Source organism: Oryza sativa, chromosome 12 (assembly GCF_034140825.1).
Source record: "Oryza sativa Japonica Group chromosome 12, ASM3414082v1".
Lineage (NCBI taxonomy): Eukaryota > Viridiplantae > Streptophyta > Magnoliopsida > Poales > Poaceae > Oryza > Oryza sativa.
This window is the reverse complement of record NC_089046.1, coordinates 6,749,514-6,767,451: the sequence shown is the minus strand read 5'-3', so window position 1 is coordinate 6,767,451 and position 17,938 is coordinate 6,749,514. Positions and strand designations below refer to the sequence as shown.

Genomic DNA, 17,938 nt, shown 5'->3' with positions numbered 1-17,938 from the left:
CACGTCGGAGCAGACGAATTGAAGGAAGTTGCTCGAGGCTGGCAGAAGCGAAACCACTCAAACTAGAGGATTACATATCTCCTTAAAATAAAGGCTACTTTATAGTATATCACAGTTAATCAACCTCCGTTCCCAAAAATTAGTTATTCCAAAATGATTATCATATTAGTATTTTCGTTATTTGTGTATGAAAATAAATGGACATATATGTACACATATGTGCGCACAACCTTTTTACAAGTCTTGGTCTGTTTGGTGCTAGGAAGTAATGGGGATGGGAATGTGCATGCATCGAATTAGTTAACGGAGTAAATATATTACGGGATAGCTATTAGCTTTTTTTTATCTTAGTACACTCTTATAATGCGATGATAAATTGGAAACAAAGGGAATAATAACTTTATAGAGTAGGAAAACATGCTTTGAAAAATTTCTTAGTAGTGAGTATCCTACTCCCTCCGTCCCAAAACATATCTAATTGACTTTTCATGGAGAGTAATTCTAATGTTTGATCTTTCTACTAATTGTGATTGCAATGTATGATATTGCTAATATTTATATACATATATACGGTTTATTTGGTAGATCTGTAACTACACCTCTCCTAAAGATGGAGCTCAACCAAAGTGTTTAACCTTCACCTAGAAAGGGCGTGGAGCAGATTAAAGTGCTTTTACAAAATGAAATAGTGAGGTGAATCTCCACAACTCTACTTCAAACCTAGCTTTTGGAGTTAAATTTAAAAGTTTGAACTCTATTACATAATAACATAGATATAGTACGCTAGTAACAGAGCTTATACACGGAGTAGAAACATGTGGCACCTAATTTGGGTATATTGATTTTTGCTGTAGCTAGTAGGTGCTCCCTCTGTTTCATTTTATAAGTCGCTTTGACCTTTTTTCCTAATCGAACTTCTTTACGTTTGATCAAATTTGTAGAAAATACTACCAACACCCGCAATACCAAACTAGTTTCATTAAATATAATATTGAACATATTTTGATGATATGTTTGTGTTGTGTTGAAGATGTTCCTGCACTTTTCCAGAAACTTGAGCAAAAGTTAAAAAAAAGAGCAACTTTTAATATGAAATGAATGTAGTACAACACTTCAGGATGTCCTTTTGTTTTACACGTCAGTTTCACATGTTGTCCAAAAGGTTTACAAATGAAGCTATATCCAAACCAATATATTACCTTCGTTTTTCTAATATTTGGCGTTTGATCGTTCATAAATTAAGTACAAATATGCTAAAATATAAGCATACTTAAAATTTCTTAAATGCTAAACCATGTCACAATAAAATACATAATAATTATTTAGTAAGATAAATAATCAAACATCATACTAAAAGTTAATGGAGTGGTCTATTGAAAAATAGGATTGTTATATACTTCCTCCGTTTCACAATATAAGTCATTTTAGTATTTCCCACATTCATATTGATATTAATGAATTTAGATAGATATATATGTCTAGATTCATTAACATCAACATAAATGTGGGAAATACTAGAATAACTTACATTGTGAAACGGAGGGAGTATTATATATCACTCTATAAACGTACGTACAGCTCCAACGAACTACTCCCTCCGTCCCACAATATCTCGATTCCTGGAGGGAGGGCTTTGTCCCAAAAAAATCGATTCCTGCACAGAAAACCGCGTGACCTCTCTATCCGTATCATGTGTGGGGATAGGTGGGTGGTGAGTGGCGACTTCTCCAGAATACTCCTCTCTCCTCCCAGAACCTTATCTCCTCCCAGCCGCATACTACTCGTACGCTTCTCTCTCCCCCTCTCGTGTTTTTCTCCCTCCCGTTCCTCCCCATCGCCCTTCACCCCTCTGGATCGAAGGCATCGACGCGGCGGCGTCTAGATGACCGACCCTAGCAAGCTTCCAACTCCCTCCCTACCTCCCTCCCGCTCCTCCCCGCACGTCCCTCCTTGCTCTACGCTGCTCCGCCAGGCTCCCACATCTCCCTGCCAAGTTCCCCGTCCAACTAGTTGCTTCCACTCAGATGCGGCGGGGGAGGTTTACGAGCAGTTAGATCGGATGCCGGAGATGGCTGCGGTGGAAGTGTTTGGCTCGATAGCGCCGTTCATGGAAGCGGCGGAAAATTTTAGGGTTTTGATTCAAGAGACACGAGCCAAGGCGGAGGAGGCGTGTCGGCTTGCGGTTGTGATCCAAAAGGCGGTGGCGGCGGCGGCGCTGGGTGGAGGCAGTTGGGATGCGGCGGCGGCGGAGGAGGTTTGCAAGAAGGCGGCGGCGGCGGTGGGTGGAGGCAGTTGGGATGCGGCGGCGGCGGCGGAGGTTTGCAAGAAGGGGGCGGCGGTGGGTGGAGGCTGTTGGGATGTAGCGGCGGCGTCGGAGGTTTGCAAGGCGGCTGATGTAATGCTCAAGGAGGTGGCGGCGCCCGCGAATCTGATAAAGGAGGGGACAGTGGAGGACGAGGCTGACCAGCCTCTTATTCTAATTCCGGCATCAACAACTAGGGTTTTTGGCGGCGGTATGCGTCGATTGACTCAAAGGTACATCTCCCACTCGATCTCCCTGGCTCCAATGCCTCTCAGCCTATTCCATCCTAAAATATACTAAGCAGATCTCATATTCCTCTGTGCGTAAGATAGTTACGCAGTGTCCTGCATCTCCAAGTCATTAGCACAAAACTAAACTAACAAAAGAAATCTACTCCGTAGCTAGCAACACAAGACTTACCCAATTAATCAGCTAATTAAAAGCCCAAAGTGATTTCTAGGTGATTGAAATGTGATCCTTCAAATTACAGAGCCTACAAAATCGTGAAGCACTTAACTAAACTCATGGATGAATGATTACCATTCGGCGGTGTGTGTTAATAGACTGGTTGCTGCTTTATGGCACAAAAGAAAAGGATATACAGTGTGTTTTTTATGTTTTGAGACAGACAGTGTTTTTTTTCGTTAAGTACTCGATTGGGTCCAATGGCATATTTTCTTCTTGGGCGAAAGCTGCATGCATATTCTTTTTGTCTTCAACCTGCATGCATATTCTTCCTCTCAACCACAGTAGCCAGCTCATTCTAATTGACAGCAAGTGACAGCAATAGATGAGGACTTATGTCACGTATCGATATTGTTTGTTTGTGCTTTGCCTAAATAAGTTGAATATAGATAGATGCAGCATATCTGATTGATTCCTAACCCACTTACCAAGTTGTCAACCTGATTGATTTCTTTAAACAGTAATGATTAATCAAGGTTTTCTTATTTGAGAACAATGATTATTTTGTTTCAACAATTACATCGATATAAATATAAATATATGGCAGAAATGTGATATTTTTGAAAAGAAATTTCAATTTCATCTTCTCGCATATCTTCAGTAATTATATTGTTAAAAAAAGTGGTTATTTTGTTGTGACTTGTTTACAAATGCTATTGTTTTATCCTTTTCAGGACAATGTTGGTTGACGATAGCGACCACACGGCACTGTTTGAGAAGAAGGCAAGCGTCAAGCAAATCGGCATCGAGGAGATGAGGGGAAAAGCTAAGGATGTGAGCAGCGAGGAGGGAAACAGCGAGGAGGTGAAGTCAAGCGACTATGATGAAGACATGGTCATTAGGGGATATGCGCAAAATCCATATGATGATAGTGGCCTAGAAGACCTCCTGCAAGACCAAGATGCATTGGAAAAATCGGTAAAGAAATTTCTGGAGTGTTTTAAGAATGCAAAATTTAGATGAATGCTTCAATTATGTGATGTTTGTGTGCTGGTTTGGTGGTTATGAATAGTGGCCTAACAAAGCAACTCAATAAGTACCCTTTTGGTATTGTATGAAATTATGTGTAAATATGGTATTAGATAAGATTAGGTGGTTATGAATAGAAGCCTTGACAGTCTGTCAAAGTAGGCACACTTTTGGTATTGTATGAAAGCATGTGTAATTACGGTAGTAGATGATATTAGGTGGTTATGATGGTAATGTATCGAAATATTTCAAATTATGATGGTTTATGGTGGTGACTGAAATTAAGGAGACGTTTGCACCATGATTTACTCTAATGCTGATATTACAATGTCTTATGTACAATCTGAAATTAAGCCAAAAGCTGAAACCATCATAAAACTTCCTATATTACATAGTCCAAAAGTTCAAACCATCATAAAACTTTATATTACATATTCCAAAAGCTGAAACCACCATAAAACTTCCTATATTACATGATTTGTTGCATTTACTTGCGTAATACTGATCTTACTTTACCATATATACAACCTGACATTTAACCAAAAGCTGAAACCATGATAGAGCTTCTCATGTTGCATGATTTACTGCACTTGGTTGGATAATGCTGTTCTGACCTTGTCATATAGCTGACGACCACAACTAAGGGTATTAGGGAGAATGTCTAGACGCTCTAGCCTCTCTTTACCCATATGAGGAATCCTGTATCCATTTCCACCATCAACTTCCATAACCTCTAACAAGCAAGATTGTAGAGTTAGGAAAACCCTATTCAGCTTGTTGTCATCATAAGCCTGAAATTCCTGCTCAGCATTATCTATTAGCTCATCCATATTCCTAGATATCCTTCTATATGTTAATGATTGCAGAGATGCAAAGAACCCAAGATCTAGTGCATTCATATATGGGGAATTAGGAGGCTGATACATAAGGCGAATGTCAAACCCTGTTTGAGATACTGCATAGGCAAATTGAGGATCATCCACCGGCACATGAGAGGGAGCATTATCTTGCTGAATCCATATAGTGTTGTGTCGCTCTTCTCGAGGCCAACTTGATATAATAGCTGGTAGGACTTTAGCAATTAGAAATGATCTGACAATATCTCGATCAACCTTGATTGTCTTGGTGACAAGAGTCCCTCTTGGCCTGTTTTGGCTTGCCCTTTGTGCTGGTTCCTAAATAGTAAATTATGTAAGTTAGATTAACAATTAAGTTTTGCATCACAAGCCTATCTTGCCGTCAGTAATTAAAAATGCATATATGAAGATGTTATGATACCTTTTTGGTGAAAGGCCACAAGCCTATCTTGCCGTCAAAAGTGCAAATACCTTCTTCATTGTATCTAGGCCTAGCCACTGCTGCCAAGAACATCACTTTATCAATAGAATTCTTGTTTTGCACAGGCCTGTATATCCTCCCAATGGACCATGTAAAAATTTCTTGTTTTCTTAGTGGTATTGAACCATTTTTCATCGATGTGCACAATATTGCGCATATCAACAAACTTGGGTTCATTTGGCAAAGTATGCCAATCTAACATGGAAAGACACCATCGCAGCCTTGATCGTTTGTTCTCTTCCTTCAACAATGGCTTTAATGTGTTCGAGTGACGTCTTAGTATCCGTTCTTTCAACATCCTATGCAGCGTGCTCTTTGGTACACCTGCGGCTGATGTAAATGACCGTAAAGTGCCCCTTAGTTGCAAGGGAACATTAGCAATATCTGATAGGTTGATTTCATTTTTTTGCGACCAGAATTTTTTTTCTTTCTAGAGCTTACATCGATTGGTATTCCTTGGGCACGACATTGCTTCGCTCTTCTCCAAATATCTTGCACTCTAGCTCTTTTCACATTAAACATTTCTGCAACTTCAGTGGTAGCCTTTTTCCTTAGGATTCAGTTGGTAGTTTTCCCAACCAATGCTATATATATATCTGTTGCCTTTGTATATTGGTCAGATTTTTGTATGGCTGTTCATCTTCCTGATCTGAATCATCCAACTCCTCGTGTTCAAAAACAATGTCCACATCACCGGCATACAAACCGTACTCCTGCATGTCTACAACAATAATTTCCAGGTGAGTTGTCTGCACTAATTTAGATGGTGAATTTTTTATCGTCATGGATGAACATGCTTGCAAAATTATGGCTGATACAACATGCATATACTTTTTATACATGACCATGCATTATATAATTTGATGTGTACTGAACAATCGTAGTAGGCAAAACTGGAAATGTGATCTCCATATTAAGTGCTCATGTTGATAATAAAGTTCTTGCACAACTTGTTAGGCTCACCATGTGGTTTACTTTATAATATGATTTAACCATACATATCATTTAGAAGGCAGAGAAACATTGGCACAATTTACTGTATGTGCTTTCTTTGAGATTGCTATGGCTGTGAGCCAATTAACATGGAAAATCTATGTAAATACAACATATTAGCATATTTATAATCCTTAATCTCATCATTCGTTGTGATTTACTATGTGCTGAAATATCCAATTTATAATCCTTAACTATTGATGCAACTAATGCAGCCAATGGCATTGCTGAATTATTCTAGGTAGTTGGCATGATGTAATAATAGTACCTGCTTGCATTTGTAGGTGTTCCTCGAAGGCATCGGAGTTGATATCAAAAGGAAAGGCATTATGGATGTGACCTCCATAAAGTTGCAGAACTTGATCCATTGCATCGCCATTGTCTACAATAACAATTACCACGGTCAGTAGTTAGTACCATGTCAAATAGCAATATTTTTTGCAAGCACAATCCTTTTTACCCATGATTCAATACTGAAGTGGTATGTGTTCAATTTGCAAAGTATCATCTATTCCAGATAGACCTATGAAATGTCCACTTAGTGATCATCTCTGTTTCTCTATATATAACTGAATGATTTAGTTCATCCATTCTATGCGTGCAAATAGATATAGTAAGTAATACAAAGGCTGCCATGTTGTAGAAAACATGATTATGTAGACTGTAACAGAGTGCCCTGTTCGCTGCTGGTGATACTTGATGTTTGACATGCCATGGCATATTTGCCTTACTAGATGTGTGTGACTAAAAGAATAATGTTTATACTTTTTTTCCAATATATCCAAAATACTTTTATTACTAACTAATCTATTAAGTTACATAACTAATGGAACCAATGATTAACATATGTTCCTTTATGCTGTACAACATCAACACAGGAGATTATGAGATCAAATAACCACAATCAAGGTACCAACTGTATACCCATATGAAATTTAGTTTTTTTGTGTAGCAATTTTATTATTCTACCCTCAACCATGTTTTTCAGTAGAGGGAGTCTAGTGCACAGATTTTAAACACCGGTCTTGCTTTCTGATTTGTCCTGTTTAGTATGTAGCATATCAGGATTGATTCTAGACATTAGATAAGCATTATAACAGGAGATAAGTATTGCATTAGTTCAGCTAGCTAAATGTATAACCTGTGATATTATGGAAGGGGAATTAACTTCATTAGGGCCAACTCATTGATAGAATCAAGTCCTAACAATTTCCTCATACTTATCAAAGATTGATTTTGTTCCAAAAACATAGCGATTGCATCAAGGCACATGTTACTGATCATCTTTTCAGAGAACTAGCAAAGATTCTGAGTTATTTATGCTAGTCAGTGCTACAAATGTTACTCATTTCATATTAATGCTTGCAAAGTTACCTGGATTCATTTCTCCTTGATGGCCAGGTGCATCAATATTGAGATCAAAAGGAAGCACTTGAGGGCCAGGTGCATCAATATTGAGATCAAAAGGAAGCACATGGTTGTCACCTCCCTGGACATCACCTCCAAGTTGATCCTCCTCCTGACCAAGATAGATTTCAACTTCAGCAATTTCATCATTGAGGTCAGGCAAAGCCTATTCATCTGCCTCATCTATTGGCTTGTTTAGATCAAGAGCCATGGAGGTGATTTTGAAGACTCATGCAGTGATTCAGTGGGAGGGAAACCTGCTATTGAGGTTCATTTCAAACTTATATAGGGTTGTTGTAGTGGTGTGTGCTGAAATTTGTAATGCTTGCCGCCAATGAAGCAATGCTGAGTTTCAAAATATTTGGCGCACTGGTTGCTGTGTATTATTTGTATATTGAGCACTTAATGGCAGCATCAGAAATATGCTTATCCAACTTGGTGGCTGAGTAGTACTACTATTTTATTTGTCTCCAATGATTGCATGTACTTTCACTGAGGGTATTTTAGTCTTTTGCCACCTGTCCTAAAATTCCCTTGGGATTCTAGGGTTTGAGATATTATGGGACGGAGGGAGTATATCAAACTATAGCACTAGCACATGTCCATCGACGCCGGCACAGCGTCCTCCGGCGATCTCGACCTCGACACCACCATAGACGACGCCTCCTTCCCAACACCAAATCGCTCGACCACGAGCCCGGAGACGACGACCACGTCCACCACCAAACAGAGCAGCAGCCACGCCGACGACCCGGCCTTCCAGCTGGTGACCACGCCGCCCGGCGAGGCTCCCGGCGGCGCGGCCGCGGCGCACAGCGCGTAGAACACGAGGGAGCCGGTGAAGAGCACCAGGAGGACGGCGGCGGCGACGCTCCGGAGCAGCGTCGCGGCAGCAGTACTAGTACTAATACTACCACGGTGGTGGCGCCGCCTGCAGGTGGTCCGCTCCTCGGTGGCCGGAGTCGTGCCGCCGCCGCTCGCCATGCCGATCGATCTGTAGCTAGGATCGACGACGACGAGAGGGTGATGGCCTTCAACTGCTCGAGCTTTTGCTTACACCGCAACGGAAAGGATGCGAGGGAAGGCGATTGTTTTGAAGTTGATTGATGTAAGTCCGATTCGGAATTTGGATCCGAAACCCAAAATTTCCAACTTCCAAAGGCCCACGAAAATCTCACCCGGCCCAGCCCAATCGCAGGAGGTTTCGAAGGTTTCTCGCTTGCTTATGATGAAGTGCTCTCTTTGCTTGGTTTGCAAGGTGAAATTATTCAATTGGTTAATCAGTGAAAAAAAGAGCATAAGGTAGATTGATGAGAAAGCTGAGCATCATTAAAGAGAGTGACAAGGGCGATCACCAGTTCGACGAAAAAGCAATGGGCAAATGCTGAGAGATCATACTACTACATCCCTCCAGTTTGGTTAGGATAGAAGATTAAGCGTGCACAAAGAACGAGAAAACCATTAGCGTACGGTTAACAGAGTTTTAATTATTTAATTTTTTTAAAAAATAGATTTATTTGGTATTTTCAAGCAATTTATATATAAGAACCTTTTAATGGTTTGAAAACATCTAACGAAAATCTAGGTAAAATCTACATCTATTAAAAAACATATCAATTATGGTTGTGGCTATCTTTTTTTTCCTTAAAAAATATGGTAGGACAATCAATGCACCTTTGGATGCATAATTAATAGTCATCTGCATTAAATGTTTTCTACTGAATTTATCATTTAATCATGTAAAATAGTTTATTTACTAAAATATATCTTCAGAATTTAGTGTCATTCATCTATAGGCTTATGTTTTTAAACATTAGTTTTTTTTTTTGAAAGAAAGTTTTATAACATTAGTTAATTCCTCTACACCCTATAATTCTATACCTTCTACATAATCATCTTCTACAGTATGGTTATTGTTATGAAGATGTGTATAAGTGAAGCCACGTCATTTGTATGAATATATTGTGACACAAGTTGCCAGCTGATCCATCCATCCTTTAATGAAATTGATGGCAAAGAGTGAAATTTCTCTGCTGCCAAGCGCCGCGTTGTCGCATGCCACACACCTTTGCTGACACGCATGTAGTGCAGATATGCCTCTCCTTCTTCGGCCTATATTTTTTCCCCTTAAACACAGATAAACTCTAATATATGAATGCTCTCATGTGCCTTTAGGATGCGTGAATTGAAAGATACGTGCAATGCCATACATCTCGAGTCGACTGGAGGGGGCCCCTAATAAGCGACTGGTCACGCGGGGGCGTAGCCACGCGACCAGCCCGCTCCTCCTAGACTCCTACTACTACTACTAGTCTACTGGTACTACTACTAGTCTACTACTACAACTGCTGGTGCAACTACTACACTACAACAACAGTACTACTACGCGTATATATACGTTTGTATATACTTTGTATACATACGTAAAAACCTTTGTATAATACATATGTATTATCAGTATAAAGTTTCTACGTATGTATACAAAGTATACACATATGTATATATAATTTTTATGTGTACCAAAAAATTGACGTATAAAAAATATACATGTATACAAACTTTGCATACGCATATACAAAGTTAGCATGCACGTATACAAACTTTGCATACGCGTATATAAACTTTGTATATGTACATATAAAAACCGAGAGAAAAAAACACGAATACAAACTTTATATTCGTACGAATAAAAAACTTGGTATACATACGAATACAAACTTTGTAGATGTACATCTTAAAAAAAACCAGAAAAAAAGAAAGAGAACCTGAAAAAAACGCAAATACAAAGTTTATATATGTACGAATACAAAACTTGCTATACATACGAATACAAACTTTGCAAATATACATCTTAAAAAAAACAAGAAAAAACCGAAAAAAACCAAAATAGAGAGATAAAAAAAAGGGGAAAACTCCCTCCACGCGCGCCGTCCACCGCCCTCCCCCCCTCCTCCATGCGCGATACGTGTCCAGCCACGCACCCCGCGCGACTAGCCGCTAATTAACCTTTTCGATTGGAACCAACCAGATGATGGCACACCGTCACCTCCCTATGCCACATGGGCCTCACAGCCCACCATCTTTCCTTAACCTTTTGTTTTTCAAATTTAATTTAAAAAGTTTTTTATACGAATATTTCTACGTAGAAACCCTCTATGTGTAATTTTTTATGTAGATAGTTACTACATATATTTTTTTCGATCGACGAGAGAATAGCTCAAATAATAGTTTGCATGTAGTAGAAAATTTGAAATATAAAGTTTTTTCATGATTATATAAAATTAATATGTATAAAGTTTGAAATACAATTTGTTTCGACCTTGCTTAACTAAGGGGAGAAGGTGGGCAGTAGAAGCGTAGTCCAGTTCGGAATTTGAATCCAAATACAGAATTACGAATACGAAAAGTTTGAAGGTAAACTCTAGAAACTCTCATGGCCTGCCCAACCCAATTTAGCCCATTTAACTTATTTATTCAGCATATATATATTGACATTAAGATGACATTGGTTCGTACTCCTTCGGTGAATATAAAGGATCATGACCCTCTGTTCAAGAATATATGGTATTTTTGTTGTCCCGAGGCAAGCAAGGACAACAATGACACTATCAACAGCAACAACTTTTCATTTACCCCATCGGTTCTAAAAAACAAATAGAGAAAAAGTACTGCTAGGACTACTTCCTACCGTCCCTACCGTGTTTAATTCACCGCCAACTACCCTAAACTTCTAACTTTCCATCACATTACATCCAAAACTTTACTACACATATAAACTTCTAGCTTTTTTTTCCAAACTTTCATCTTTCCCAAAACTTCTAACTAACTAAACACAACCCAAAACAATAGGGAATAATATTACCCCATCAGCAGCAGTGTGTACTTTTACATATCTAATTTGCTAATTCATCATTCAGCACCAGAGTGACACTTCCTTAATTATTGCTAAATGGGAAATCTACAATTTCCATATAGTTGGTACCCACTAACAATTATTAGAAGTTAAAACTCAACATGCAAGCATACCACATCATCACCCACTAGCAATTACTATTCTAGCTTATTTAAAATCCCATGCAAGCATACCACATCTTCACTCACTAGCAATTACTATTCTAGCATATTTTAAATCTCATGCAAGCATGACACATATCATCTACAATATTATATTATAGAGATTGACAAGTATGTGTCAAATCATCTTCCTCACATTATTTTCTCAGTATTTCAACTTTCATCATTTCAAAAATATTTAACATATACTCATCCATGAATACTGCAGCAAAACGCGGGGTATGACCTAGTAATCTCTTATAATCCTGGACGGAGGAAGTATTTATTAACATGAGAGAGTACCTATACAACGTTCAATAGTTAATTGTGTGCTAGCTACTTGACCGGAGTCAAGTATATATAATCGTCTTTATCTGCTGCTTGTCTTATTTTTCTATACCCATTAATTCACTCAATTTCAGATGCTGCTATAGCTCCACATGAACAGTATGAAAATGTACAATGATGCTTATAAGTCAAGATATCAAGCCAATTATAGAGAGCCAAATTCTTCCCATGTAAACTTTGTTTATTGAGTCCGCATCAAATAGCTAGGTGGATCGATCGACACATACATGAAAAGAGCTAGCAATAAGATCGAAGAGATCGATCAGCTCATTGCAGCAATTAATTGCACATGTAATTAATCATTGACAATAATACATTGCTCATGTGAGAAATTAATCCATCGCCTAATTAATTAGTCGTTAACTTGTCATCACGATGATCAAGAAGCCCATGTCTGCAGCAACATTGATCGGGCCGTCCATCCATGCAATCCACTAGTCCCACACCAACCTGGAAACCTCTGCGGTGGCAATCCGCCATGCATTCATGTTCAGTGCATTTTGGCAGGTCGGCGCAGTGCAAGTTGAAATGGATAGCTGCATATTGCATGTATAATTCAGCCAGATTAATATATTTATATGCTTATTAGAAAATTAAATAGGAAAAAAGTTAAATCCTTGAACACCACTGATAAGTTAATTAGCTAGTTAATTTCTTTATTTATCCTCCACAAGTGTAGAGATGTTTGTCCACGCCTAATTTGTATGTGCTTCCGTTTCAGATATTAATTTCTCCATTTAATTTCTGCTTGTGAGAAACATACATATATATATTTCAACTTAAAATCTAAACCGAGAGCATCTCGTTTAGTCGTAACCAGCGATGACATCGCATGAGCGGAAGAATTTTAAAGTAGTAGTCCATCAAGTAAGTAGAAAATATATTCATACCACTTATACTTCAAATGAAATTTTCTCCTAAATTACTTATTCGATTTATGATCCGATTACACCGTTATGTTCGTAACAATTAAATCTTTATAACAAGATTTTACATGATTATATTTTAGATAAAAAATTACATTTTTTTATAATATATCTAAATTATTTTTAGATTTCATTAAATTACTTCTTAGACATATAAAAATAAATTCAATAAAGCTTAAAAGTAATTTACATATAGTAACTTAAAAAGAAGAAAGTAACTTGTTACGACATTAAAAGTAAATCTGTTGTGGGGCTAGAAACATAGGTCTATCTAGAAATTAAATTTAATAAACATATTATAAAACTAACCAATAAAGTAAACTGTTCACTGTATGTCTAAAAAGTAATTAATAGAATCTAGAAGTAATTTATATATATATGATAAAAGTAACTTAGATATATAATCAAAGTAATTTACAACATAAATTTTTTTATTATAATATAATCATGTAAGATCTTATTATAAATATTTAATTACAATAAACACAATAGTGTAATTAGATTGTAGATCGGATAAATAATTTTATTTGAATTTTAGATGGTAGAAAGTAGATGGGGTATGTGACAAAAGTAACAGATGAAATTGGAAAAGTGAGAGGTCTTGATTTAAGACTAACGTGCTACTGCACGCTACATAGACGCGTCCATATTTCAAATTAAAAAAACTTTCCATTAATTGCTGAGACTAGAACCGATTGGATGGTATTCCCAACCCATCCCAATCACATGGGCCTTTGCATCATATGCATGCATGGATATTTGCAATGCACGTGTATATTCCTAGTAAATATATACAACAAATATAAAATTAAAGAATGGAAGAGCTTACCTGCTTGGCAGGAAGAGAGAACCATAGCTATGACCATAAGAGACATGACAAAGAGAACAGCAGTACCATCCTTCTTGAAAATCGCCATATCGCGGGCGATATACCTATAGCTTTCTTTCCTTTCTTGTGTTTCTAATTTTCTCTTATATTTCAGTATGCTTGTAAGTATATTGGCAATTTTCATTCGTCCTTACTTATATAGAAGTAGACAATGAACCTTTCAGATACTAAATAATAATTAAATATATACATTCAATACTTTAATAGAACTCTATGGTATTCAATTGCCACGTATACAGGAAAACAAATTTTCATTTATTGGACTACATCTTCAGAATTTGGATGTCGTTCATTTAATGGTTTTAAGACATTAATATCACATCCAAGAATATATAAAAAAAAATGGATTGTTGAGAAACTTGGGCTTTTGGCCCAAGAAGACCAGCCCAACACACTAATAGGCCTTACCCTACTTTCCACATATGAGAATTGGCTATATAAAGGGAGGAGAGTCGAGGCTTTTGTATACGGTGAAAAGAACGTGAATGAGAAAACTCTGTCCTTGCGAAAAGACATGTAGACTAGTGGTTACAAGAGCTTCAGTAGCACCTGAGGCCCTGGGTTCGACTCCGCATGGGAGCGAATTTTCTAGGATTTAATAGCGTTGTGCTTTCAGTGGTAGGTGACGTATCCGTCGATAGCGAGGCACCTGTGGTGACTTCGTCAATCTCAAGGATTTGCTGGCTCAATCTTCGAAGATGCTCATAGGGGTAGGGTTTGCGTGCGTGCGTTCATAGGGGTGAGTGCGCGTGCGTTGTGAGTGTCTGTATTGCACTGTGTAATTTAAAAAAAAAAAGATACTCTGTCCTTCCTCACATCTTGTGTCTCCATTTGTTGGTCCACTTACGCAACCTGTTAGGACTACTATACGTATCAAAGGGGTTGCGTAATATGTATGCTCTACCAGAGAAGAAGGTAAAGAACCACCTCTCGAATCCTTTTGAATCTCCTTGAATGAATTGCAAAAAATGAAACCCTCTCTGTATACTCGTTCCGCTCTTGCCGTTCCCGACAAAATTAAATCTACCATATAGCCGACTTGGCCAAGTCGCCGGCGTATGCAGAGATTGGTAGAAATCGCGGTTGGTAAACACAAAGCACCACACCAGCAGCGCGCATGGCATCCAAACACGTCTCTGTGACGCACCGTGATCACGCATGGCCGCGTGTGAGCTCTAGCGAATGAAATGAAAGGGGATTTGGGAGAAAGAATCGGTAGTTGCTTGTATTCGAAATGGAAGGAACACGATACAGAGTTCTTGATCCAACAGGATCAAGCCACCGTCACCGCCGTGTTCTACTCCGATCTATCTCCGGTTCTTGCTCACTCACTCACCTATCACGTTCCTGGGCCTATGTACGCGTTGGTTCTCTTGGGTTGTGCCTGCCTTGTCTCGGCCCATCTCCTTTCTGTCGAGTCCGGACTTGGCCCTTGCCCTGTAGCATATCCGGCAGGACACAGCATCGTTGGCTATCTCTGCGTCTTCAGTGATGGAGTCCTGACACCGCGAACCCACGCTGGCATAATCATCTTCCACTAACTATAGTTATATATTGTTATAAAGATGTGTATAAGTGAAGCCACATACTCCAGTTTGGATGAATATATTGTGACACAAGCTCCTAGCTGATCCATCCTAATTATCTAAGCTAACACAATTATCCGGCTTGTTTGGCCCCATCCTGGCGCACTATAGGACGGCCTGGTCAGATACACCGAGTGGCACGGAGCGACAAGATCACAATATGGGTGGCAAAACCTAAAAATCTTGCAAATTGGATGGCCGTTTTTAAAAGACACTAGAAAATAGGTGCGCTGGCACTTTAAATTTTATAACCCACTTGTTATGTTTATTGCTCGTTTGCCTTGTTTTTAGTGCACATAAAAAGACACTATTATCAACAACATGGGTTGTGGGAGTGGTAGCCATTGAGAAGTAGTGATCGGTAGTTCGAGGAATGTTTTTCTTTGTTTATTTCCTTTCCTTTTTAATCCTTTTCACACTTTGATCTTTGTTATTTTCTTCAGTTTTAATCGATTGAAGAAGATGAAGTGGAGGCCCTATTCTTCAATATCTGTATTCCTTTCCAGATTTTTTTAATTTTAGACTAAGAAGTAAATACATCTTCTTTCTTCAGCTTTGGTCTTCATTTTATTTTGATTTGAAGAAATTAAGCATTTCTTTGATTAATTGCAAGGGTTAAAAAATATCGAAACCTCCAGAATTTATATGAATTGTTAGTTTTCTAATTAATGGGGCACAGAGTTTGGTATTCTATAGGATATGGAAAAGTTATTATCCGGATTTATGTATTTTTTATGCTCTGTAATTTTTAAAGATTTATCTTAACATTAACCACATCATGTGGTCCAATCAACTGTGGAAAGACTGTCCATCTTAAGATAGATATATAAATTTTATAAATTTTAATTTTACTTTTTTTTGTGAGATAGATAGATAAATACTCCATCCGTCCTAAAATATAAGGGATTTTGGACGGATGGGACACTTTCTAATACTATGAATCTGGACATGCTCTTTATCCAGATTCGTAGTATTAAGAAGTGTCACATCCGTCCAAAATCTCTTATATTTAAGGACGGGGGGAGTAGATAGATAGACAGATAGATAGATAGATAGATAGATAGATAGATAGATAGATAGATAGATGGATGGATGAATGGTTGGGTTTTATAAATTTTATTTTCACTTCTGTTTTTTTTCCTATTATGTCTTCCTCTACTTTTGCTTATCTCCTAGCATTTCTGTTTACTCATCCTGTAATGCAGACCGTAGTTGAACACCGTGACAGCCACCAGGCGAGCAAGCCCACGACTGGGTTGTGCGACCCATTTACAGATTCGGAGCGCCTGTTTTATCCTTTTTTTTTCACTTGCCTAATATGTGTTCCCCGGATTGGTCGAGGGGTTAATTTCCTTTCTTATATTGAACAAGCGACGGAGCGCATTATCAAATTTGCACGCAAATTATTCCGCCACATGGACCGATCGAAAACCGCCGGCTTTAGATAATTAGATATGAATTGGATGGCAAAGAGTGAAATTTCTCTGCTGCCAAGCGCCGTGCTGTCGCATGCTATACACACGTCTGCTGCCAGATATGCCTCCCATGCTTCTGCCTATATCCTTTCCCCTTAATACGCAAATGCTCACATGCCACGAGGACGCGTTATTGAAAAATGCGTGCAATGCCCTACATTTTGAGTCTATTGGAACCAATCAGATGAGATGACACACGCCGTTTGTTGAGGCACCTCCCTATGCCACATGGGCTTCACAGCCCACTATCTTTTTTAACATTTTGCTTTTCAAATTTAATTTTAAAAAGTTTTTATATGAATATTCTACGTATAAACCTCTATGTGTAATTTTTCTTTTGTGTAGATAGTTACTATGCCTCAACACCTTTGTTGATTTGTCTGTCTTGCAATGGAGGACGTGATCTACTCAACTAGCAGGCATATGAATCGTCCATTTATATAATAAAATCATCTTGCTTCAACTATAGTGAAATTTTACAACCATATTGAACTGTTTTTTTTTTAGAAAATTGTTCGATAGTAAAATGAGCATATAAACATTAAATAAGTGGTAGTGATTTTAACGTTTTAGTTAAGCTTGTTCAGGCTTTATAAATTTTCTAGCTCCGATCCTCCACTCATCCACTGTGTACAATGATGTTTATATATCAAGCCAATTATTGGGTAGAAAGAGAGCCAAATCTTCCCATCTATAAACTTTGTTTATTGGTCGGCATCAAATATATAGCTAGGTCGATCGATCGACACATGCATGCATGAAAGAGCAAAAAGATCGAAGAGATCGATCAGCTGCATTGCAGCAATTGCACATACAATCATTGACAATAATACATTGCTCATGTCAGAAATCCATCCATCGCCTAATTAATTGGTCGTTAACTTGTCGTCAGGATGAAGAAGGCCGCCATGTACGCAGCAACATTGATCGGGGCGTCCATCCATGCAATGTACTAGTCCCACACCAACCTGGAAACCTCTGCGGTTGCAATCCGCTACGCATGCATGTTCCGTGCATTTTGGCAGGTTGGCGCAGCTCAATTTGTAATGGAAAGCTGTATATTGCATGCATATGCTTATAATTAGAAAATTAAGTAGGAAAAAAAAATCCTTGAACACCATTGATAATTAAGCTAATTACTTAGCTAGTTAATTTGTTCATTTATATCCTGGACAAGTAGAGATGTT

The 17,938-nt window shown here is 38.3% G+C and overlaps 1 protein-coding gene and 1 long non-coding RNA gene across 2 annotated transcripts; both read left to right on the top strand.

Moving 5' to 3' along the window:
- Nucleotides 1-1,819: 1,819 nt before the first annotated feature.
- On the top strand, nucleotides 1,820-5,817 carry LOC112937387 (uncharacterized). Its single transcript, XM_026021969.2, has 3 exons — nucleotides 1,820-2,535; nucleotides 3,442-3,685; nucleotides 5,695-5,817. The coding sequence occupies exons 1-3, from the start codon at nucleotides 1,883-1,885 to the stop codon at nucleotides 5,725-5,727; spliced, it is 930 nt and encodes a 309-aa protein (XP_025877754.2). The 5' UTR covers nucleotides 1,820-1,882; the 3' UTR covers nucleotides 5,728-5,817.
- Nucleotides 5,818-6,343: 526 nt separating this feature from the next.
- Nucleotides 6,344-7,927, top strand: LOC107279723 (uncharacterized). The gene is made up of 3 exons (XR_001542012.3): nucleotides 6,344-6,469; nucleotides 6,946-6,976; nucleotides 7,469-7,927. It is a non-coding gene; the product is annotated as an uncharacterized lncRNA (long non-coding RNA).
- Nucleotides 7,928-17,938: the final 10,011 nt, after the last annotated feature.